This window comes from Zonotrichia albicollis, chromosome 2, assembly GCF_047830755.1.
Source record: "Zonotrichia albicollis isolate bZonAlb1 chromosome 2, bZonAlb1.hap1, whole genome shotgun sequence".
In the NCBI taxonomy this organism is placed as follows: Eukaryota; Metazoa; Chordata; class Aves; order Passeriformes; family Passerellidae; genus Zonotrichia; species Zonotrichia albicollis.
In genome coordinates this window covers 43,745,185-43,768,625 of record NC_133820.1, presented here as the reverse complement: position 1 = coordinate 43,768,625, position 23,441 = coordinate 43,745,185, and the positions used below count along the sequence as shown (strand labels likewise).

The 23,441-nt window shown below is 56.4% G+C and overlaps 5 protein-coding genes across 10 annotated transcripts; 3 read left to right on the top strand and 2 right to left on the bottom strand.

Moving 5' to 3' along the window:
- The first annotated feature begins 1,073 nt into the window (after window positions 1-1,073).
- On the top strand, window positions 1,074-3,650 carry NDUFC2 (NADH:ubiquinone oxidoreductase subunit C2). The gene is made up of 3 exons (XM_005485823.4): window positions 1,074-1,320; window positions 2,188-2,334; window positions 3,155-3,650. Exons 1-3 carry the CDS (start codon window positions 1,182-1,184, stop codon window positions 3,202-3,204), a joined length of 336 nt encoding a protein of 111 aa, XP_005485880.1. The 5' UTR covers window positions 1,074-1,181; the 3' UTR covers window positions 3,205-3,650.
- A 2,415-nt stretch (window positions 3,651-6,065) lies between these two features.
- LOC141728182 (mid1-interacting protein 1-B-like) lies at window positions 6,066-7,229 on the bottom strand. 2 transcript variants are annotated; one of them, XM_074535007.1, is made up of 2 exons: window positions 6,736-7,229; window positions 6,066-6,450 (listed from the first exon to the last, which is right to left on the bottom strand). In XM_074535007.1, exon 1 carries the CDS (start codon window positions 7,153-7,155, stop codon window positions 6,754-6,756), a length of 402 nt encoding a protein of 133 aa, XP_074391108.1. In that variant the 5' UTR covers window positions 7,156-7,229; the 3' UTR covers window positions 6,066-6,450; window positions 6,736-6,753. The 2 variants fall into 2 exon arrangements, with proteins under 2 accessions (XP_074391108.1, XP_074391109.1); XM_074535008.1 differs by having other exon boundaries at window positions 6,066-6,445.
- On the bottom strand, window positions 6,066-16,999 carry LOC141728181 (mid1-interacting protein 1-B-like). 3 transcript variants are annotated; one of them, XM_074535006.1, is made up of 2 exons: window positions 16,507-16,999; window positions 6,066-6,450 (listed from the first exon to the last, which is right to left on the bottom strand). In XM_074535006.1, exon 1 carries the CDS (start codon window positions 16,924-16,926, stop codon window positions 16,525-16,527), a length of 402 nt encoding a protein of 133 aa, XP_074391107.1. In that variant the 5' UTR covers window positions 16,927-16,999; the 3' UTR covers window positions 6,066-6,450; window positions 16,507-16,524. The 3 variants fall into 3 exon arrangements, with proteins under 3 accessions (XP_074391107.1, XP_074391106.1, XP_074391105.1); XM_074535005.1 differs by lacking the exon at window positions 6,066-6,450 and adding an exon at window positions 15,937-16,216; XM_074535004.1 differs by lacking the exon at window positions 6,066-6,450 and adding an exon at window positions 15,940-16,221 and having other exon boundaries at window positions 16,507-16,998.
- On the top strand, window positions 12,687-13,837 carry LOC141728180 (mid1-interacting protein 1-B-like). Of its 2 annotated transcripts, none has more exons than XM_074535003.1 (2): window positions 12,687-13,173; window positions 13,464-13,837. In XM_074535003.1, the coding sequence occupies exon 1, from the start codon at window positions 12,754-12,756 to the stop codon at window positions 13,153-13,155; it is 402 nt and encodes a 133-aa protein (XP_074391104.1). In that variant the 5' UTR covers window positions 12,687-12,753; the 3' UTR covers window positions 13,156-13,173; window positions 13,464-13,837. The 2 variants fall into 2 exon arrangements, with proteins under 2 accessions (XP_074391104.1, XP_074391103.1); XM_074535002.1 differs by having other exon boundaries at window positions 13,459-13,837.
- Window positions 17,000-21,631: 4,632 nt separating the features above from the next.
- LOC141728179 (mid1-interacting protein 1-B-like) lies at window positions 21,632-22,792 on the top strand. 2 transcript variants are annotated; one of them, XM_074535000.1, is made up of 2 exons: window positions 21,632-22,123; window positions 22,414-22,792. In XM_074535000.1, exon 1 carries the CDS (start codon window positions 21,704-21,706, stop codon window positions 22,103-22,105), a length of 402 nt encoding a protein of 133 aa, XP_074391101.1. In that variant the 5' UTR covers window positions 21,632-21,703; the 3' UTR covers window positions 22,106-22,123; window positions 22,414-22,792. The 2 variants fall into 2 exon arrangements, with proteins under 2 accessions (XP_074391101.1, XP_074391100.1); XM_074534999.1 differs by having other exon boundaries at window positions 22,409-22,792.
- The last annotated feature ends 649 nt before the right edge of the window (window positions 22,793-23,441 follow it).

The window sequence follows — 23,441 nt, the reverse complement described above, 5'->3', positions numbered from 1 at the left end:
CTGGGTTGGATAGAGCAACCTGGTCCAGTGGAAGTTCTCCCTGCCTATGGCAGAGTGCTGGGAGTAGATGACCATTTAGGTCCCTTCCAGCCCAAACCGTTCTGTGACATTGAACCAGGGCATGACTGTGGAAGTGGCTGTGCATCACCATTGTACAATCCCAATGATCCCAGGTTCAACTGAAGCCTCTCCCACTGCAGGGCAGCAATGCCCAACCTCCTCCTGTGCAGGTGTCAGGAAAATCCACAAGCGCCAGAGGTTTATGCCCAACAAGGAGAGACAGGGGAGTCCTTCAGCTTTGTTTGAATTCCGGGGGGAATCCGCTGGGGCGCGCACCCGCAGGGTTTTCTCTCAGGGTTTCGGAGGGCGCAGCCTCCCTTGATCCTAAACTCCAGGCTGCACATTTCCCTCTTCCTTTCCCCATTGCTGAGGCCTTCCCGAACCACCTACCTCACACTGCCCCCTTGAACCTGCTGTGTTATCCCAAAGCTCAGAAGTTCAGGCTTGTGCAGCCCTTGTCTGCTTCAGGGGCCGAGGTGCCAGGGCTCTGCAACAAACCTGCGGCCTAGATCAGTAGAGACATTAACTCCCATTGCAAAGACGTTAACATCTACATTTCATCCATCAAACTCTTTGTAAACACATGAGCTTTCCTCTCACGGACAAAGGCTAAATTATACATTTTTAGGAAAGAGTTTGAGGAGCCTTTGGGACCTGTGATGTGTTTTGTTAATGCAGGTTTCTTTAACGGTTCCGTCAATCCTGATACAGGGACCAATGATTTAATGTGATTTCATATTAATTGAAAACAAAAATCTAACACTATGGGTTAGGTATCAGACTTTAATCTGAGCTCTGAAAATTAATTGCGTTCGATTTTAATGCTTAATTAACCCCCTAATTTACTTCCCGGCCAGCCTCGCTGGCCCTGCAGTGGGGCCGGCTCACCCAGTGGGGTTAGGGCTGCAGGAACTCCCTCCCCGAGCCGGCTAAGGCCGCTCAGCCTCGGGGTTTGAGGCGGGGATGGGTTTGTGGGGTGGGGAGTTGGATTTTGGGGTGGGTTTTTGGTAAAAGAGCCATAAGCGGTGAAGGCAGCGGAACCCCGGAGCACGGCGCGGGCCGGCGGGGGAAGGCGCTGCCGCCGCACCGCTCCCCCCGGTCACCTTCGGCGGGCGGCAGCCATGGTGTTCCTGCCCGACGAGTCGCGGTCGCTGCCGCCGCCGCCGCTGCTCAACAAGGGCTCGGTGTGGCTCGGCTTCGCGGGGTGGATGTCGGCGCTGTTGGACAACGCCTTCAACCATCGCCCCATCTTCGGAGCCGGTGCGGGGGGACGGGGGCTGCCCGAGGGGAGGGGGAACGGAGCGGGGTGCGAGGGAAGGGAGGAGGTGAGGAGCCGGGGAAGGGGCTGTGTAGGGTTTGGGGTCACTGAGGGATAAATGAAGGGAGAAAGAGGAAACAGCTAGGAATGAGGAACTGCAGAGGAAATGGGGGCGGGCGGGCGGATTTGGGGTGACCTTGAGGGTCACAGGGGCTGGGGATGGGGAGGAAGCCCCGAGATCCAAGGCTAGGGGTGGGTAAAGGGAATATGTGGGCCTGGGAAAGGGGGGTGTGGGATTTGGGGTCACTCTGAAGCATAAATAAAGGGGAGGGAAAGGGAAACAGCCAGGAGTGAGGGGCTAGAGGAGGTTTGGGGGCTGCAGGAGCGGGTATGTGGGATTTGGGGTGACCGAGAGGGATGTAGGGGCTGGGGAAGCGGGGGGAGCGCTGAGGTGAGGGAATGGGGAGATTGAGGGAGTATGTGGGGTGTGGGGCCTGGGGTCACTGAGGGATAAATGAAGCGGGGAGGGCAAGAGAGGGAGCCCTGAGTTCGGGGGGGCTGTGGGAGGGGAAGGGAGTTCTCCGTGTGATTGTGGGGATGGGAGTCCAGGGCTGGGAGCCCTGAGGTGAGGGATTTGGGGAACTGGAAGGGGCTGGGAAAGGGACATCGCTTGGAGGTGGAGGTGATCTGAGGTGACTCCCTGGGGGTGGTGGGAAGGGGAGGGAGCCCTGAGGAAAGAGGAGCCTGGCAGGGGCCATGGGAGCTGTGGATACTGCGGGGACCTTGGCAAGGGCAAAGCAGGGAGAGAGGAGTGAGTGCCTGGGGAAAGGGGGAGAGCTGGGGACAGTTCCTCTCTCCTGCTGCTGCAGGCATTCACCGGCAGGTCCTGTTGGCTACCCTGGGCTGTGTTGTGGGCTACCACCTGGTGAAACGCGCCGAGTACGTGCATGCCAAGGTGGACAGGGAGCTGTGCGAGTACATCAGGCAGCATCCAGAGGACTTCCGGCGATCCACAGGTACACTCAGCTGGTGTTTTAGGAGAGACCTGCCATAACCTGTGTGCAAAGATTTTGCTGGTCTAAGGCTTCCCTGCTCCTTCACAATCTAAATTGCAGCAGTCTAAAGGATTTTATAATGTGAAAATAGATATTGTTATTGAGCTGTTAAAAACGCATTGATGACCCCCTCTTGCTCCTAAAAGCTCATTTTAGTATAAAGTAGCAGAGCCAAAAAAAAAAAAAGGATAGACCACACTTGTACCACTGAAGAAGAAATAATGGAAATTAGAAATAACAGGTTTTATTCTTGTAACTTCACAATTTTACTGTCTATTCCTGTAAAATGCCTGTTGCATGTAGATTGAGAAATCTCATTATGAATATTCAGAAAACAAGCAGAACAAGTGAAAAAAGAATAAATAGGAATGGCAGGAGACCTGAATTGTTGTTGGCTTAGAGCAATGGTGAAGAACAGGGTTTTTTTTATTAAATGTTGTCACTGAGTCCGACGATGCAATGGCAGATTTGAGTGAAAATTATCCATTTTCTAGTACAGTAGAGTTGGGTGACTCTGGCAGTTGGATTGTGGTCTGCATCATGCCATGTTGGAAGGAGGATGAAGAAATAAAAAGCTGTAACTACTGAGATTCCTCCACAGGGACCTGTAGAGCAGTATGGGGAAAAAAAAAAGTTGTGCATTTAGTTACAAGAGCAGCTAATAGTTTGCTGTGGGTAGCAAAAATCAGACTTTTGGTGGCTTTGTTAACATCAAAGATGTAATATGAAACATCTTCTGAATCAACCTCAAATGCTGATTACATTTTCCCACCTCTTGCAGGAAAGAAAAGAATAGGGCAGCTCTTGGAGGATTTCCAGCCAGTTCGCTGAGTGGTGACACATCACAGAATGAATTCCTGCCATCCTGAGAACTTCAGCAAGGTGGCTGCAACTCTTGAACCGTCCATGGCTTAAAAGATGAACTTTACTCACTTTCATATAATAAAAGCTTGATTAAATAGTTATTGTTTAATTATTTGCTCTTCTGTTCCTTTATGGTTTGTCAGTACATGGATGACTGATACTTGTAACTGAATAATAATTTTGATTGATGTTTTCTTCAGTTGTTTTAATTGCAGGAATGGAAAGTTATTCACACAACATATATTGTATAAGTCCCAGAGAGGAGTTCTGTAAGTTCATATGTTTTATTTCTCAGTGGCATTTCTCCTGACCCTTGAACATGTTCTTGGCCAGCCCCTGTAGATGCTGTACCCAAAGTCTCGCTGTGAAAGTCTTTCTTTACAGCTAAAAAAATACATGGTCTCCTTAATTAATTCTATCTCTATGGTTTTTATTATTATGTTGCTTTTTCTTTCTTGATAATAAGGATCCAACCTTTCTGTTGTCCCACTTGGGTGCTGGCTCCTGAATCCAAACACTAACAGTTTCTTGGGGGGTGAGGAGGTGGTGTTGATTCGGGTTTGGGGGATTCTTACTGATTTAGCATTTTGGTTCAAAACTAGGCTTTATTAGTTTTCTTCCTCACATTGAGCTTAATGCCAGGACACTGCTCTTTGATGGATATGATGTCCCTAAACGCATTTAAAAGAAGTGCTGCCACTCTGATTTTGTTCAACAGTCTGGAAGATCTTTCCCCGTGCTGGCCAGCAACAGTGTGGGTACAGAGCCAGCACCCCCTGCCACGCCAGGATGCCTGATCTGCCCTGTCTGCCCACATCCCCCTGGGAGCAGGGCAGAAACCTCTCACCAGCTGTGGCCAGCAGCAGTGGCCAGCAGCAGGGCCCCGTCAGGCCTTGGTACATCCCTGGGGCAGCATGGTGCAATGCCCTGCAATCAGAGCAGGCACAAGGTTCCTTTGGCACACCGGGCTTGGAGCCAGCTGCAGGGACAGCGGCTCCCAGAGAGAGGCCCACGGGTCCTGGGGGATGCAAGCAGCCCACAAGACGTCAGCAAGCCCTTCCAGCTGCCCCAGGTGACCGGCCTTTGGGGACATCCTGCGTCACCCACTGGTCATGTTCAACAGCCATGGTTGGACCTTCACCCCGTGTCCTGCTGTGACACTGCCCTGGGGCACCAGAGCCTCTCCAGCTGCTGAGCGCTGCCCAAGCCCAAAGCCATGGCTGCAGGGGATTGCAGGTGTCCCTCGCTGTGACACCAGCGGGCTTTGACCCCAGCCACCCACCGAGGCCCACACAGCCACTCACTCACTGCCCCACCAGCAGGATCAGAGAGACAGTCAAGGGCAAGAACGAGAAAAGATGTGGACTGAAATAAAACCAATGTCATAGGAAAAGCAAAAGCCATGCATGCAAACAGAGCAAAGCAAGGAATACATTCACCACTTCCCATGGGCAGGTGAGTGTTCAGCAATCCTCAGGACTGCAGGGTCCATCACAGGTAATGCTGACCTTAGAGGACAAAGGCCATCATTCCAAGTGTGGCTCACTTCTTCCCCACACTTTATATACTGATGTCTTATAGTCTGAAATGCCCCTTGGGTTGGTTGAGATCAGTTATCCCAACAGTGTCTCCTCCCACGTTTCCATGTGCTGCACTGCCTGCACAAGAGTGGCAGTATGGAAATGAGAAAAGACAATTAACTCCACAGCTGCCTAAACCAGCACAGCCAGCAGTGTTCTCCAGGGAACACACATCCCACCCTTGAGCAACAGCCAGGTAAACCACCAGAGGGACATCACCCCCTCCGTGGTCCTCTCCTCAGCAGGAACCAGTCTCCATCCATTCCTTATGGTTCAACACCTGCCTCAGCAATCAGCATGGAGACCAGGGAGCTCCAAAGGTAGAGCTCCATCATGTCCCAGCCAGAGGTGCCATTGCAGTGGGGATGGCCCAGATCTCTCCCAGTATGCCCCTCATGCTCTGTTTCCTCTGGATAAGACAGGGCTGCAACGTTTCCCAGACTGAGGGAAACGTTGTTTCCCACACAGAGAGCAGATCAGCTCTGAAATCCTCCCTCTGACTGGAGGTAATTCTGTTGGCCCTCATTTGGGGAACTTGCTGACTGGCAGCTGCTTTCCTAGAAAAGCAGGACTCCTGGGTGCTGGTGCAGTGAGCTCCTTGAGTCTCTGTGTCCACAGAGCTGGGGTTTGGGCAACCTGTCCTCAACTCACCGTCCTACTGGGGAGCCAGGCCAGCTCAGGGGAGGGGAAATGTCACCCTCATGTCCAAATGACTGTGTATCATCCCCAGTGCCTCCTGCTGAGACATCTCCCATGACACTTGTTGCCCCAAACCCCTCAGAACTGTCCTTGTCCTCCCTTGATCCTGGCCAGGACCCTTTCAGAGAGGGCACTTCTGGGTCTGGCCTCAGCTGCCTCCTGCAGAGCCCCCAGTCCCCTCAGCAGTTCACACCCCCCACGGCTGGCTGGAGACCCTGGCCCTGCTGCCCACGCTCGGGCAGGACAAGCCAAAGCCAGAGTGGTCTCAGCAGCTGAGAGAAATGGCGTGATCAGGGGAGAGGAGATGGGAATCTCCAGTGTATCCCAAGGCTGGGGTGTCTGGACATGGAGCTGGGATCTTGGGGAGGCTGCTGCCTAGAGGGGCTGAGACCTACAACTCTGCAGCCCCTGGCTGTTGCATGACTGGGCCCAATGTTGGACAGACCCCCATTTTTTGTGCACAGAAATCAGATCCCACCCTGCAGAGCCAGTGTGCCCCTGCCATTGTCCCTGGGGCACTCCACGAGTGAAAGCAGCACACAGACAACACTGGTTTCCCAGGGATTCTTTTATTAGCAAAAACAGGGGGAATGCCCTTGGAGTCCAGATACCAGCTGGAAAAGGGCTTGGCAATCTCCAGGTGCTGTTAGAGGTCGGGGCCACAGCACAACACTCCCAACTTGGTGCCACTCTTTGAAAATAAAGAGGAGGCCACGAGCCTGCAGCTCTTCCAATGGCCTGGCCAGCACAGCCGGATGCTTCTTCCTATGAGGATAAGGCACCATCTGGTTCTGCAGTGCTCACAGCCATCTCTGGAGACGGTGCCAGGAGATGCCATCAGCTGCCACAGAGCGGGGAATGCCAGCGGGACTGGGGAGAGCCGGCAGTGGTCAGCCACGGGGACGTCTTGTGCTTCCTGACACCAGCACCTGTCCTGCAACAGCAGCATTCCTTAACTCCAAGGATCATCCCAGGAGGACACAAGGACCATCAACTCTGAGTCCACAGACCCTGAAGCCCTGCAGTCTCTGCACAGAGCAATGGGCCAGGCTCTCTCCTCCAGCATGGAGAGGGATATCCACCTCCAGCTGAGGGGACAGCCCCCATTCCCAGGCCATTCCCAGCACGTCCCCACCCCTGCTCTGCTGGGTACCTTTCCCAACAGGGAAGCCACCCACTGTCTTGCTGCCCCTGGACTGTGCATGTCCCCAGGTCTTACCTGGTGGCCAGGACAGGGTCACCAGCTGGGCTGCCCCTCGCTGAGGTTGATCTTCTCCAGGATCTGGCTGTACCTGCGCGTCAGGGCGTTGGTGTCCCTGGTGAGGTGGGTGAGGACCTGCTGCAGGCCAGTCAGGTGCTGGGACAGGCGCTCCTCGAGCTGGGCATCCTCGGCCCCGTTGCTGTCCAAGGATGTGTCACCGTCGGTGTCGGCACCGCTGGGGCTCTGGTCACCCCCAGAGGCCAGGCCTTTCTCCACCATGGGCTTGATGGCCTTGAGGAGCTGGTAGCGCTCGTAGAGGTCCGTGCGGCTCTCGGCAGCCGGGGCTGCCCCCTCCTCCTGCGGGAAGACCCCTCGCAGCAGGCTGGGGAACATCACCTCCTGCTCCATCTTCTGCGTGGCTGAGAAGTACTGCTCCATGGCCCTTCTCCTACAGCTCTGGCACTGCTGCTCTGGGCTCTTCTCACAGGCTCACTGCTCCCTGGCCCTGCGGGGGCTTTTTATGCAGTGCTGGGGCACGGCCCTCCCCTGCTGTCCTCCCCTGGCAGCCCTGCTTGGGCTGGATGCCCTTGGGGTCGGGCTTGGCTCCAGCCCAGCCGGGACTCGGCCCTGCTCTGTCCCTGGCTCTGTGCAATCTTTCCTGGCCCAGCCTCCCTGTGGCCTTCACCCAAGCTGGCCGGGGGTCCTGCTGCCTCCCCATGCCAGGAGCTACAGGGGGAGCAGCAAGGAGGAGCGGTGCCCAGGGTCTCTCCCATCCTGTCCTGTATTATCTCAATGCCCCAACACGTTCAGTCCTGGGGCCCTCTGCCTGTGGCTCCAGCTCCTGTGCCCAGTTTGGGAAGGCTGCGGGGGACTGTCACCTCCCCTCGTTCCTGCTGCCATGCACTCAGGACGTGAACAATGCAGGGACATTGAGCAACCCCTTTAGCACGCATAGGGAAATCTGGAACACACTGGAAATTCACTGGAACATTGTCCCACTGGGTGTCTGGGGACAATGGAGCCTGCTGCTGTCCAGAGATTTGGGTGCCCAGAAACATCCAATGCCCCCAAGCTCCCCCTGCATCCAGCAGGGATGTGGACAGGGACAGGACCTGACTCCATGATGTGTAACTCCTGTGGCAGCAGCCCAGTGCCATTGCTGCCCCCAGGGGATTGTGGACATGGGATTCCTGCCATTGTTGCTATTCTGGGAGAGAAAAGCCACAGCCAGGGCACCAGCCCACATTGCCTGTCCCTCCATGTCCCTGTGGCGCGTGTGGCAAACATGAAAAGTGGTTCTGTTTGTGGAAAGGCTGTGGGGTACCTGGTTCCTTTTGCAACCCTTGGTGCTGGCAGCTCTCCCTCTGTGCCCCTGTGTCCCAGCCCTGCCACGCATCCTTTGCCCACCCGCCCTGGCCACCCCTCTTGTCCCTTTCCTTGTGTCCTGGCATCTCTTTGTGCCCTGCCATGGGGCCCATTGCTGTACCAAGGAGGTTGGGTGCTGCTGGCCCCATGCAGGTGCCAGACAGAGCCTTGGCCACATCAGGGCACCTGTGGAGCTTCTTGGAGGTGCAGTCACATCCCAGGGCTCTGGGGACACAGGAGCTGCTTTGCCCTCTTTCTCCCCCCACTGCTTCCCAACCTGCTCATAGAGAGCATGGCAGAATGGGCGCTCATCAGACTCTGATTGCTCCCCAGTTCATTCTTCTTGGGATTTGAATATTTGCCAAATGCTCTCTGTTCCTTTGGGGACCCCACTAGGGAGAGGAACAGCAGTGGGTTCACGTCTGAGGGGGAGAGGCCAGGTGGCAGAATGGTCGCCTAGCTGGGCTAAGAAGGGACAGTGGGAGAGCTGCCAACACTGAAAGTTGCACAAAGGAGGAAGTATCCTGTGGCCTTTCCTAAAATAGAACCAATTCCTCCAATTACCACATACTGCAAGATAAGAAGGGACAGGAGTCCTGGCCATTGACCAGCCATGGCCTCTGCTCCAGGATGGGGTGATGGGTGTGTAGGTGGCACTATCTCTGCTCCACAATTGGCCATGAAAGCTCTGTGCCATGGTTGCAGTTCTCCTTGTGGCATTTGGTCCCATCTCTGTCCCCACTGCATGTCCTCATGACTCAGTGTCCTGGTTCAGAGCAAATATGGGAGAGAACCCCAAAGGGGCTCCTCTAGGACAGCAGATTCCATTGGTCCCTCTCCCAACCGGTTCCTGAGGAAATATGGCCTTGGAAAAAGTGGAAACAAACCTGTTCATTAAACAATAAAACCTAACCAATATTAAACAATAAAACCACTTGCTGCTCCAAAAGAGATGACAAACTGAGAAAGTCCCCTCCCTGGGTTGCAGCTCAGCTCACTCAGTCTCTGATCAGCCCCTCAGGCACTGGAAATGCCGCGGCCCAGGCCCGGCCTGGTGGGCCCAGGTGTGAGCTGCCGGTGCCCTGCTGGTGTTCAGGCCAGAGCAGCTTTGAAGAAGTCCAGAGAAAAGGAAAGAAACCCCCACAGTCAAGGGAACTTCTTTGCCTCAGCTAGCTAAAACTAACTAAAACAAAGGAGAGCTCTCTCCTGCTGTCTGCTCATCCACAGACAGCACAGCCCAGGAGCAGGAATGTGGAGGAGTGAGTGCAGAGTCTGAGGACAAACTGCTGCTTCTTCTCTGCCCCCTTCACTCTCTGCAACAAGTCCTAAAGTTGCAGAACTTATTATTCAGCATAAACAGAACAAGACTACTGGGGATAAAAGCAACCCAGGACACCCATGCAGGATTCCATGCAGCAGAGCACTCCCAGGGAGATGTCCCACACCGGAGTCTGCTGCCGTGTTCAGCATGGCAGTCATGGACAGAGCCTGCTCAATGTCCCTGGAGTGTTCACATCCTGAGTGCACAGCAGGGAGGAGTGAGGGAGGTGACATTCCCAGCAGCACCGCTGCCTGCAGCCTGGACACACCAGGGCACAGGAGGTGGGCCCGCTCCCACAGGACCCCAGAACGGAACATGGTGGGGAGTTGAGATCGGATAGGAAAGGACAGGAGAGAACCCGGGCACCCCTCCTCATTGTCAGCCCTGGCTCCTGGCCCAGGCTCCCTGAGGCCTCTCCTGTGCCTGACCTGGCTTGGGGGTCCCAGTGCATCAACCCCAGTCGATGGCTGGTCAATGGCCAGGACTCCTGTCCCTTCTTATCTTGCAGTATGTGGCAATTGGAGGAAGTGATTCTATTTTGGGAAAAGCCATGGTCTCCTTCCCCAGTTTTGCAACACTCAGTGTTGGCAGGTCTCCCGCTGTCCCCTCCTGCTGTCCCCTCCTAGCCCAGCCATGTGCCCAATCTGCCTCCTGGCCTCTCCCCCTCATATCTGAACCTACTGCTGGTCTTCTCCCTTTCTGTGTGCTCCTGGCATTCTGGCCTGCCCTGTGATGCACTGAGGTTTGCACACACTGGCAGCCCCACGCTCCCAGGTCTTCTGGGCCACCATGGAGCATCCTGAAGGTTCAGAGACATCATAATGTCCCCCTAGAGTAGCCTCAGGGTAGGACACATCTGCCCCAGGGCTGGAGCTTCACTGTGGATATCAGGATTTGAGCCCTGCTGGCGGCTCAGCCGCACTCAGCTGCACTGTCACTGCCCCCAGGTGGGAAGGGGGAGAGTATTGAGGAGAGTAAAAGAAAAGTCATGGGTAGAAATGAAGACAGCATCACTCTCGCAGACATCTTTTCATTTAATCCTTTCTTTAGGATTTTCCCTTCTGGGAAGCTGAGGCCCCAGAAAAAGAATGTAAACAATGGTTATCTGCTGCTGTGGAATGCAACAGGTGGATCCGTGATTGGTCTCTTGTGGATGTTGGGATTTACTGACCACTCATGGCAGAGCTGCTTTTGCTCCCTGCAGGGACACAGACCTTTGTTATTCATTCTTTTCTATTCTTAGCTTAGCTAGCCTTCTGAGAACCTTTCCTTCGATTTCTTTTTAGTATAATTATAACGTAGTATAAATATCATAAAATGATAAATCAAGCCTTCTGAACATGAGGTCGACATTCTCGTGTCCTCTCTTCACCTGCAACCTTTGTGACCACTGTCACACTGCATAGGAAGAGCAAAAGCTGCACAAGTAAGCAAAGCAAAAGAAGGAATTCATTAGTTCACCCTTTCCCATTGGCACTCAAGTGTTCTGTCCCCTGCAGGAGAGCAGGGCTCCGCTGCATGTCATGGTGACCTGGCAGGACAAATGCTGTCACTCTGACTGTGCCCCTCTTCCTTCTCCTCCCAGCTCCATATGCTCAGCATGGTGCCACACTCCCTTCCCTTGGTGCCACAGAGGGATAAGACAGGACGATGTGCCCGAATGGTACAGAGACATTGGGAACACATGCGGTGGCAGGACCTGCACTCTGAGCTGAGGCTTGGACTGAGGCTGGACCCGCCAGGAGTGCCGCAGATCAGGGCCAAGGTTGCCCAGATCTCGGGGTCTGTGGCAGCAGAGACCTGAGGATACCAGTGCAGATCCTGGGGGCCCTGCTGGTCCTGAGCAGCCCCCCAGTGCCCCAAACCAGGGCTGGGCACCCCAGTTCAGCTCAGCCCAAACCCAGCCATGCTGCACCCCCGTGGTGGCTGTGCTGTGTTCCAGGTGCAGTCCTTGTCCACCTGCTCCTGCCATCCCTGCTGGCAGTGGCAACTCCACAGCTGTAGCCAGTGTCTCCCAGTGAGCTCTGGGAGATTTGGAGCCCCATGTTTGGGTAATGCAGTCCCGAAAGGCACCAAGAGTATTTGGCAATATTCATGCCCCAAGGATAATGGGCTGGGAGGAAATTGGAGTCTGCCTAGCCTATATCACTCCCAAACAATCTACCAAGCGCACTGTGAGCGGCTAGAGAGGCAGTGGGGGGAACAGGAAGCTCTACAGGAGCCCAGGTGCACTGATATGGGCAAGGCTCTCTCTGGCACCTGCACGGGGCCAGCAGCACCCACCCTCCTTGGTACAGCAATGGGCCCCAAGGCAGGGCACAAAGAGATGCCAGGACACAAGGAAAGGAACAAGAGGGGTGGCCAGGACAGGTGAGGAAAGGGTGGGCAAAGGGTGCGTGGCAGGGCTGGGACACAGGGGCACAGAGGGAGAGCTGCCAGCACCAAGGGTTGCAAAAGGAACCAGGTACCCCACAGCCTTTCCACAAACAGAACCACTTTTCATGTTTGCCACACGCGCCACAGGGACATGGAGGGACAGGCAATGCTGGCTGGTGCCCTGGCTGTGGCTTTTCTCTCCCAGAATAGCAACAATGGCAGGGAACCCATGTCCACAATCCCCTGGGGGCAGCAATGGCACTGGGCTGCTGCCACAGGAGTTACACATCATGGAGTCAGGTCCCTGTCCCTGTCCACATCCCTGCTGAATGCAGGGAGAGCTTGGGGGCATTGGATGTTTCTGGGCACCCAAATCTCTGGACAGCAGCAGGCTCCATTGTCCCCAGACACCCAGTGGGACAATGTTCCAGTGAATTTCCAGTGTGTTCCAGATTTCCCTATGTGTGCTAAAGGGGTTGCTCAATGTCCCTGCAGTGTTCATGTCCGGAGCGCATGGCAGCAGGAACGAGGGGAGGTGACAGTCCCCTGCAGCCTTCCCAAACTGGGCACAGGAGCTGGAGCCACAGGCAGAGGGCCCCAGGACTGAACGTGTTGGGGCATTGAGATAATACAGGACAGGATTGGAGAGACCCTGGGCACCTCTCCTCCTTGCTGCCCCCCTGTAGCTCCTGGCATGGGGAGGCAGCAGGACCAACGGCCAGCTCGGGTGAAGGCCACAGGGAGGCTGGGCCAGGAAAGATTGCACAGAGCCAGGGACAGAGCAGGGCCGAGTCCCGGCTGGGCTGGAGCCAAGCCCGACCCCAAGGGCATCCAGCCCAAGCAGGGCTGCCAGGGGAGGACAGCAGGGGAGGGCTGTGCCCCAGCACTGCATAAAAAGCCCCCGCAGGGCCAGGGAGCAGTGAGCCTGTGAGAAGAGCCCAGAGCAGCAGTGCCAGAGCTGTAGGAGAAGGGCCATGGAGCAGTACTTCTCAGCCACGCAGAAGATGGAGCAGGAGGTGATGTTCCCCAGCCTGCTGCGAGGGGTCTTCCCGCAGGAGGAGGGGGCAGCCCCGGCTGCCGAGAGCCGCACGGACCTCTACGAGCGCTACCAGCTCCTCAAGGCCATCAAGCCCATGGTGGAGAAAGGCCTGGCCTCTGGGGGTGACCAGAGCCCCAGCGGTGCCGACACCGACGGTGACACATCCTTGGACAGCAACGGGGCCGAGGATGCCCAGCTCGAGGAGCGCCTGTCCCAGCACCTGACTGGCCTGCAGCAGGTCCTCACCCACCTCACCAGGGACACCAACGCCCTGACGCGCAGGTACAGCCAGATCCTGGAGCAGATCAACCTCAGCGAGGGGCAGCCCAGCTGGTGACCCTGTCCTGGCCACCAGGTAAGACCTGGGGACATGCACAGTCCAGGGGCAGCAAGACAGTGGGTGGCTTCCCTGTTGGGAGAGGTGCCCAGCAGTGCAGGTGTGGGGACGTGCTGGGAATGGCCTGGGAATGGGGTCTGTCACCTCAGCTGGGGGTGGATATCCCTCTCCATGACAGAGAAGGGAGCCTGGCCCATTGCTCTGTGCAGAGACTGCAGGGCTTCAGGGTCTGTGGACTCAGAGTTGATGGTCCTTGTGTCCTCCTGGGATGATCCTTGGAGTTAAGGAATGCTGCTGTTGCAGGACAGGTGCTGGTGTCAGGAAGCACAAGACGTCCCCGTGGCTGACCACTGCCGGCTCTCCCCAGTCCCGCTGGCATTCCCCGCTCCGTGGCAGCTGATGGGATCTCCCGGCACCGTCTCCAGAGATGGCTGTGAGCACTGCAGAACCAGATGGTGCCTTATCCTCATAGGAAGAAGCATCCGGCTGTGCTGGCCAGGCCATTGGAAGAGCTGCAGGCTCGTGGCCTCCTCTTTATTTTCAAAGAGTGGCACCAAGTCGGGAGTGTTGTGCTGTGGCCCTGACCTGCAACATTCCATGGAGATTGCCAAGCCCTTTTCCAGCTGGTACCTGGACTCCAAGGGCATTTCCCCCTGTTTTTTCTAATAAAAGAATCCCTGGGTGGGAAGCCAGTGTTGTCAGTGTGCTGCTTTCACTCACAGAATGCCCCAGGGAAAATGGCTGGGAGACACTGGCTCTGCAGGGTGGGATCTTTCCAGGGCCATGCTGGGGAATGTGAATGGGAGAAAGAGTCCGAAAGTTGTGGGATTGTTTGGGTTGGAAGGGATCTTCAGAGACCACCTAGTGCAATGCCCTGATGTGTGCTGGGACATGTTGCACTAGACCAGGTAGCTCAGAACTATGTTGAACCTCAGGGTGTGTGCAAACTCACTGGGCAACCTGTTCCTTTGTGTCACCAGCCTCAGGCTGAAATGTTTCTTCCTTTTGTTGACAGCAACACGGACAAAAATAGGTAAGAAACTTTTATAAAATAGTTGATAATTCTTAAGCAGGTGTATTTAAAAGTTTGGTTATTATATTGTAAAAGTGGATAAAAGGGGAGTCATAAGACATACAGTACTCAATGTCCCATATGACACCTAAGTTACGTGCACCACTACCCAAGCAAGACAAGCCAGGCAGGACAGAACTGCAATGGGCCAATCAAGCGCCTTTAACCTTCATGCAAATGAAGGATCTCAACAGAAACCCATCCAAAGACTAAAAACAATAAAAAAAAAGGGTCATCCGAGGCATTGAAGCCATATCGCTCCACCTGGAACATTGGGAACATTGCTGCCTATGAAAGAAGGAGATCCAGCACTGGTGATGCAGCGTCCTCCACTGGAACGCTCCTGCTTGACCAGTGAGCTCCCTAAGCTTAAGGCCTAACTGTAATGAATCCTGAAATCACTTTAGTGCCAGCAGTGTGTTCTAATTTTTAACAGCACCACCAAAGCAGATGCCTGATTTTTGTTCTCAACAACTGTGAATCTTTCCCACACTCTGCGCAGTCATGCGATAGGGAGGGACAGCAGAGCTGTAGGTGTTGGCACCTCTGGAGAGCAGCCTCCCTCAAGGCCCCAGCTCAATGTCCAGTCATCCCAGCTTTGGGATACAATGGAGAGTCTCGTTTACTTAGAGACTGGCAGCTGCTTTCCTAGAAAAGCAGGACTCCTGGGTGCTGGTGCAGTGAGATCCTTGGGTCCCAGCGGCCACAGAGCTGGTGTTTGGGCAACCAGTCCTCAACTCACTGTCCTACTGGGAAACCAGGCTATGGCTCAGGAGAGGGGAAATGTCACCTCATGTATCTCCAAACGAGTCCATACCATAACCAGTACCTCCTGCTGAGACATCTCCCATGACACTTGTTGCACCAAACACCTCAGAACTGTCCTTGTCCTCCCTTGATCATGGCCAGTACCCTTTCAGAGAGAGCACTTCTGGGTCTGGCCTCAGCTGCCTCCTGCAGAGCCCCCAGTCCCCTCAGCAGTTCACACCCCCACAGCTGGCTGGAGACCCTGGCCCTGCTGCCCACGCTGGGGCAGGACAAGCCAAGGCCAGAGTGGTCTCAGCAGCTGAGAGAAATGGCGTGATCAGGGGAGAGGAGATGGGAATCTCCCGTGTATCCCAAGGCTGGGGTGTCTGGACATGGAGCTGGGATCTTGGGGAGGCTGCTGCCTAGAGGGGCTGAGACCTACAGCTCTGCTGCCCCTCACTGGGGCATGACTGGCAAAGTGTTGGGCAGACCCACAATTTTGGGCACAGAAATCAGGCATCAGCTTTTGTGGTGCTGCTGTCAACAAAAGGAAGAAACATTTCAGCCTGAGGCTGGTGACACAAAGGAACAGGTTGCCCAGAGAGTTTGCACACGCCCTGAGGTTCAACACAGTTCTGAGCCACCTGGTCTAGAGCAATATGTCCCAGCACACATCAGGGCATTGCACTAGGTGGTCTCTGAAGATCCCTTCCAACCCAACCAATCCCACAACTTTGGGGTTCTTTGTCCCATTCACATTCCCCAGCATGGCCCTGGAAAGATCCCACCCTGCAGAGCCAGTGTGCCCCTGCCATTGTCCCTGGGGCACTCCACGAGTGAAAGCAGCACACAGACAACACTGGTTTCCCAGGGATTCTTTTATTAGCAAAAACAGGGGGAATGCCCTTGGAGTCCAGATACCAGCTGGGAAAGGGCTTGGCAATCTACAGGGACTGTTGCAGGTCGGGACCACAGCACAACACACCCAACTTGTTGCCACTCTTTGAAAATAAAGAGGAGGCCACGAGCCTGCAGCTCTTCCAATGGCCTGGCCAGCACAGCCGGATGCTTCTTCCTATGAGGATAAGGCACCATCTGGTTCTGCAGTGCTCACAGCCATCTCTGGAGACGGTGCCGGGAGATCCCATCAGCTGCCACGGAGCGGGGAATGCCAGCGGGACTGGGGAGAGCCGGCAGTGGTCAGCCACGGGGACGACTTATGCTTCCTGAAAACACCAGCACCTGTCCTGCAACAGCAGCATTCCTTAACTCCAAGGATCATCCCAGGAAGACACAAGGACCATCAACCCTGATTCCAAAGACCCTGAAGCCCCGCAGTCTCTGCACAGAGCAATGGGCCAGGCTCCCTTCTCCAGCATGGAGAGGGATATCCACCCCCAGCTGAGGTGACAGACCCCATTCCCAGGCCATTCCCAGCAGGTCCCCACCCCTGCACTGCTGGGTACCTCTCCCAACAGGGAAGCCACCCACTGTCTTGCTGCCCCTGGACTGTGCATGTCCCCAGGTCTTACCTGGTGGCCAGGACAGGGTCACCAGCTGGGCTGCCCCTCGCTGAGGTTGATCTGCTCCAGGATCTGGCTGTACCTGCGCGTCAGGGCGTTGGTGTCCCTGGTGAGGTGGGTGAGGACCTGCTGCAGGCCAGTCAGGTGCTGGGACAGGCGCTCCTCGAGCTGGGCATCCTCGGCCCCATTGCTGTCCAAGGATGTGTCACCGTCGGTGTCGGCACCGCTGGGGCTCTGGTCACCCCCAGAGGCCAGGCCTTTCTCCACCATGGGCTTGATGGCCTTGAGGAGCTGGTAACGCTCGTAGAGGTCCGTGCGGCTCTCGGCAGCCGGGGCTGTCCCCTCCTCCTGCGGGAAGACCCCTCGCAGCAGGCTGGGGAACATCACCTCCTGCTCCATCTTCTGCGTGGCTGAGAAGTACTGCTCCATGGCCCTTCTCCTACAGCTCTGGCACTGCTGCTCTGGGCTCTTCTCACAGGCTCACTGCTCCCTGGCCCTGCGGGGGCTTTTATGCAGTGCTGGAGCCCGGCCCTCCCCTTCTGTCCCCCCTGCCAGCCCTGCTTGGGCTGGATGCCCTTGGGGTCGGGCTTGGCTCCAGCCCAGCCAGGGCTCGGCCCTGCTCTGTCCCTGGCTCTGTGCAATCTTTCCTGGCCCAGCCTCCCCGTTGCCTTCACCCGAGCTGGCCGTTGGTCCTGCTGCCTCCCCATGCCAGGAGCTACAGGGGGGCAGCAAGGAGGAGAGGTGCCCAGGGTCTCTCCCATCCTGTCCTGTATTATCTCAATGCCCCAACACGTTCAGTCCTGGGGCCCTCTGCCTGTGGCTCCAGCTCCTGTGCCCAGTTTGGGAAGGCTGCAGGGGACTGTCACCTCCCCTCGTTCCTGCTGCCATGCACTCAGGACGTGAACACTGCAGGGACATTGAGCAACCCCTTTAGCACACATAGGGAAATCTGGAACACACTGGAAATTCACTGGAACATTGTCCCACTGGGTGTCTGGGGACAATGGAGCCTGCTGCTGTCCAGAGATTTGGGTGCCCAGAAACATCCTATGTCCCCAAGCTCTCCCTGCATTCAGCAGGGATGTGGACAGGGACAGGGACCTGACTCCATGATGTGTAACTCCTGTGGCAGCAGCCCAGTGCCATTGCTGCCCCCAGGGGATTGTGGACATGGGATTCCTGCCATGTTCCCAGTTCTGGGAGAGAAAAGCCACAGCCAGGGCACCAGCCAGCATTGCCTGTCCCTCCATATCCCTGTGGCGCGTGTGGCAAACATGAAAAGTGGTTCTGTTTGTGGAAAGGCTGTGGGGTACCTGGTTCCTTTTGCAACCCTTGGTGCTGGCAGCTCTCCCTCTGTTCTCAGCTTGGGAGGTGGCGGGGGGAGCAGAAGGGCAAAGCATCCCCTGTGTCCCTGTGTTCCCAGAGCCCTGTGATGTGCCTGCACTTCCAGGAAGCTCCACAGGTGCCCTGATGTGTCCAAGGCTCTCTCTGGAACCTGCACGGGGCCAGCAGCACCCAACCTCCTTGGTACCTCAATGGGCCCCATGGCAGGGCACAAAGAGATGCCAGGACACAAGGAGATGCCAGGACACAAGGAAAGGGACAAGAGGGGTGGCCAGGACAGGTGGGGAAAGGGTGGGCAAAGGGTGCGTGGCACTGCTGGGACACAGGGACACAGGGTATGCTTTGCCCTTCTGCTCCCCCCGCCACCTCCCAAGCTGCTCATAGTGAGCATGGCAGAATGTTTGGGGGTAACATGGGCTCAGCAGACCTTGATGGCTCCTCAGATCATTCTCCTTGGGAGAGGAATATTTGCCAAATCCTCTCAGTGCCCCTGGTGACCATATTAGCCCAGTTTGTAACCTTATATCTCCCACATCCTAATGGGACACACTGGGCACAGCTTGGGAGCTGCCACTCCCACCAGGGATGGCAGGAGCAGGAGGACAAGTACTGCTGCTGTTGGAGCACAGTACAGCCACCATGGGGTTGCAGCATGGCTGGGTTTGGGCTGAGCTGAACTGGGGTGCCCAGACCTGCTTTGGGGCCCTTGGGGGGCTGCTCAGGACCAGCAGGGCCCCCAGGATCTGCACTGATATCCTTAGGTCTCTGCTGGCACAGACCCCCAGATTTGGGCAACCTTAGCCCTGATCTGTGGCCCTCCTAGCGGGTCCAGCCACAGTCCAAGCCTCAGCTCAAAGTGCAGGTCCTGCCACCACATGTGTCCCCAAGTGTCTCTGTACCATCCCGGGCAGATCCTCCTGTCTTATCCCTCTGTGGCACCAAGGGAAGGGAGTGTGGCACCATGCTGAGCTTATGGAGCTGGGAGTAGAAGGAAGAGTGGCACAGTCAGAGTGACAGCATTTGTCCTGCCAGGTCACCATGACACGCAGTGGAGCGCTGTTGAGCGGGAGAGGCCAGGAGGCAGAATTGGGCACCTGGCTGGGCTAGGAGGGGACAGCAGGAGGGGACAGTGGGAGACCTGCCAACACTGAGTGTTGCAAAACTGGGGAAGGAGACCGTGGCCTTTCCCAAAATAGAACCAATTCCTCCAATTGCCACATACTGCAAGATAAGAAGGGACAGGAGTCCTGGCCATTGACCAGCCATCGACTGGGGTTGATGCACTGGGACCCCCAAGCCAGGTCAGGCACAGGAGAGGCCTCAGGGAGCCTGGGCCAGGAGCCAGGGCTGACAATGAGGAGGGGTGCCCGGGTTCTCTCCTGTCCTTTCCTATCCTATCTCAACCCCCCACCATGTTCAGTTCTGGGCTCCTGTGGGAGCGGGCCCACCTCCTGTGCCCTGGTGTGTCCAGGCTGCAGGCAGCGGTGCTGCTGGGAATGTCACCTCCCCCACTCCTCCCTGCTGTGCACTCAGGATGTGAACATTCCAGGGACATTGAGCAGGCTCTGTCCATGACTGCCATGCTGAACACGGCAGCAGACTCCGGTGTGGGACATCTCCCTGGGAGTGCTCTGCTGCATGGAATCCTGCATGGGTGTCCTGGGTTGCTTTTATCCCCAGTAGTCTTGTTCTGTTTATGCTGAATAATAAGTTCTGCAACTTTAGGACTTGTTGCAGAGAGTGAAGGGGGCAGAGAAGAAGCAGCAGTTTGTCCTCAGACTCTGCACTCACTCCTCCACATTCCTGCTCCTGGACTGTGCTCTCTGTGGATGGACAGACAGCGGGACAGAGCTCTCCTTTGTTTTAGCTAGTTTTAGCTAGCTGAGGCAAAGAAGATCCCTAGACTGTAGGGGTTTTTTTCCATTTTCTCTGGACTTCTTCAAAGCTGCTCTGGCCTGAAAACCAGCAGGGCACTGGCAGCTCACACCTGGGGCCCACCGGGCCAGGCCTGGGCTGTGGCATTTCCAGTGCCTGAGGGGCTGATCAGAGACTGAGTGAGCTGAACTGCAACCCGGGGAGGGACCAATGGAATCTGCTGTCCTAGAGGAGCCCCTTTGAGGGTTCTCTCCCATATTTGCCCTGAATCAGGACAATGGGTCATGAGGACATGCAATTGGGACAGAGATGGGACCAAATGACATGAGGGGATCTGCATCCGTAAGGGACTGAGTTTTCATGGCCCATAGTGGAGCCCCTTCACACCCATCACCCCATCCTGGAGTGGAGACCATGGCTGGTCAATGGCCAGGACTCCTGTCCCTTCTTATCTTGCAGTATGTGGCAATTGGAGGAATTGGTTCTATTTTAGGAAAGGCCACGGGCTCCTTCCCTAATTTTGCAACCCTTGGTGTTGGCAGCTCTCCCAATGTCCCCTCCTAGATCAGCCAGGTGCCCGTTCTGCACCCTCGCTTCTCCCTCTCAGACCTGAACCCACTGCTCCACTTCTCCATTGTGGGGTCCCCAGAGGCACAGAGAGGATTTGGTAAATATTCCTATCCCAAGGAGAATGAGCTGGGGAGCAATCAGAGTCTACTGAGCCCCTGTCACCACCAAACATTCTTCCATGCTCCCTATGAGCAGCTTGGGAGGCGGTGGGGGGAGAAAGAGGGCAAAGCATCCCCTGTGTCCCTGTGTCCCCAGAGCCTTGTGATGTGCCTGCACCTCCAGGAAGCTCCACAGGTGCCCTGATGTGTCCAAGGCTCTGTCTGGCACCTGCACGGGGCCAGCAGCACCCACCCTCCTTGGTGCAGAAATGGGCCTCATGGCAGGGCACAAAGAGATGCCAGGACACAAGGAAAGGGACAAGAGGGGGGGCCAGGACAGGTGAGGAAAGGGTGGGCAAAGGGTGCGTGGCAGGACTGGGACACAGGGGCACAGAGGGAGAGCTGCCAGCACCAAGGGTTGCAAAAGGAATCAGGCACCCCACAGCCTTTCCACAAACAGAACCACTTTTCATGTTTGCCACATGCGCCACAGGGACATGGAGGGACAGTCAATGCTGGCTGGTGCCCTGGCTGTGGCTTTTGCTCTCCCAGAACTGGGAACATGGCAGGAATCCCATGTCCACAATCCCCTGGGGGCAGCAATGGCACCGGGCTGCTGCCACAGGAGTTACACATCATGGAGTCAGGTCCCTGTCCCTGTCCACATCCCTGCTGAATGCAGGGAGAGCTTGGGGACATTGGATGTTTCTGGGCACCCAAATCTCTGGACAGCAGCAGGCTCCATTGTCCCCAGACACCCAGTGGGACAATGTTCCAGCAAATTTCCAGTGTGTTCCAGATTTCCCTATGTGTGCTAAAGGGGTTGCTCAATGTCCCTGCAGTGTTCACGTCCTGAGTGCATGGCAGCAGGAACGAGGGGAGGTGACAGTCCCCCGCAGCCTTCCCAAACTGGGCACAGGAGCTGGAGCCACAGGCAGAGGGCCCCAGGACTGAACGTGTTGGGGCATTGAGATAATACAGGACAGGATGGGAGAGACCCTGGGCACCTCTCCTCCTTGCTGCCCCCCTGTAGCTCCTGGCATGGGGAGGCAGCAGGACCAACGGCCAGCTCGGGTGAAGGCAACGGGGAGGCTGGGCCAGGAAAGATTGCACAGAGCCAGGGACAGAGCAGGGCCGAGCCCTGGCTGGGCTGGAGCCAAGCCCGACCCCAAGGGCATCCAGCCCAAGCAGGGTTGGCAGGGGGGACAGAAGGGGAGGGCCGTGCCCCAGCACTGCATAAAAGCCCCCGCAGGGCCAGGGAGCAGTGAGCCTGTGAGAAGAGCCCAGAGCAGCAGTGCCAGAGCTGTAGGAGAAGGGCCATGGAGCAGTACTTCTCAGCCACGCAGAAGATGGAGCAGGAGGTGATGTTCCCCAGCCTGCTGCGAGGGGTCTTCCCGCAGGAGGAGGGGGCAGCCCCGGCTGCCGAGAGCCGCACGGACCTCTACGAGCGCTACCAGCTCCTCAAGGCCATCAAGCCCATGGTGGAGAAAGGCCTGGCCTCTGGGGGTGACGAGAGCCCCAGTGGTGCCGACACCGACGGCGACACATCCTTGGACAGCAACGGGGCCGAGGATGCCCAGCTCGAGGAGCGCCTGTCCCAGCACCTGACTGGCCTGCAGCAGGTCCTCACCCACCTCACCAGGGACACCAACGCCCTGACGCGCAGGTACAGCCAGATCCTGGAGAAGATCAACCTCAGCGAGGGGCAGCCCAGCTGGTGACCCTGTCCTGGCCACCAGGTAAGACCTGGGGACATGCACAGTCCAGGGGCAGCAAGACAGTGGGTGGCTTCCCTGTTGGGAGAGGTGCCCATCAGAGCAGGGGTGGGGATGTGCTGGGAAGGGCCTGGGAATGGGGGCTGTCACCTCAGCTGGGGGTGGATATCCCTCTCCATGATGGAGAAGGGAGCCTGGCCCATTGCTCTGTGCAGAGACTGCAGGGCTTCAGGGTCTGTGGACTCAGGGTTGATGGTCCTTGTGTCCCCCTGAGATGATCCTTGGAGTTAAGGAATGCTGCTGTTGCAGGACAGGTGCTGGTGTCAGGAAGCACAAGACGTCCCCGTGGCTGACCACTGCCGGCTCTCCCCAGTCCCGCTGGCATTCCCCGCTCCATGGCAGCTGATGGGATCTCCTGGCACCGTCCCCGGAGATGGCTGTGAGCACTGCAGAACCAGATGGTGCCTTATCCTCATAGGAAGAAGCATCCGGCTGTGCTGGCCAGGCCATTGGAAGAGCTGCAGGCTCGTGGCCTCCTCTTTATTTTCAAAGAGTGGCACCAATTTGCAAGTGTTTGATGTGGCCTCGATCTCCAACAGCACCTGGAGATTGCCAAGCCCTTTTCCAGCTGCTACCTGAACTCCAAGGGCATTTCCCCCTGTTTTTTCTAATAAAAGAATCCCTGGGAAGCCAGTGTTGTCAGTGTGCTGCTTTCACTCATGGAGTGCCCCAAGGACATTTGCAGGCGGACAATGGCTCTGCAGGGTGGGATCTTTCCAGGGCCATGCTGGGGAATGTGAATGGGACAAAGAATCCCAAAATTGTGGGATTGGTTGGGTTGGAAGGGATTTTCAGAGACCACCCAGTGCAATGCCCTGATGTGTGCTGGGACACCTTGCGCTAGACCAGGTGGCTCAGGACTGTGTTGAACCTCAGGGCGTGTGCAAACTCTCTGGGCAACCTGTTCCTTTGTGTCACCAGCCTCAGGCTGAAATGTTTCTTCCTTTTGTTGACAGCAACACCACAAAAAGCTGATGCCTGATTTCTGTGCACAAAAAATGGGGGTCTGTCCAACATTGGGCCCAGTCATGCCCCAGTGAGGGGCAGCAGAGTTGTAGGTCTCAGCCCCTCTAGGCAGCAGCCTCCCCAAGATCCCAGCTCCATGTCCAGACACCCCTGCCTTGGGATACACTGGAGATTCTTATCTTCTCTCTCCTGATCACACCATTTCTCTCAGCTGCTGAGACCACTCTGGCTTTGGCTTGTCCTGCCCCAGTGTGGGCAGCAGGGCCAGGGTCTCCAGCCAGCTGTGGGGGTGTGAACTGCTGAGGGGACTGGGGGC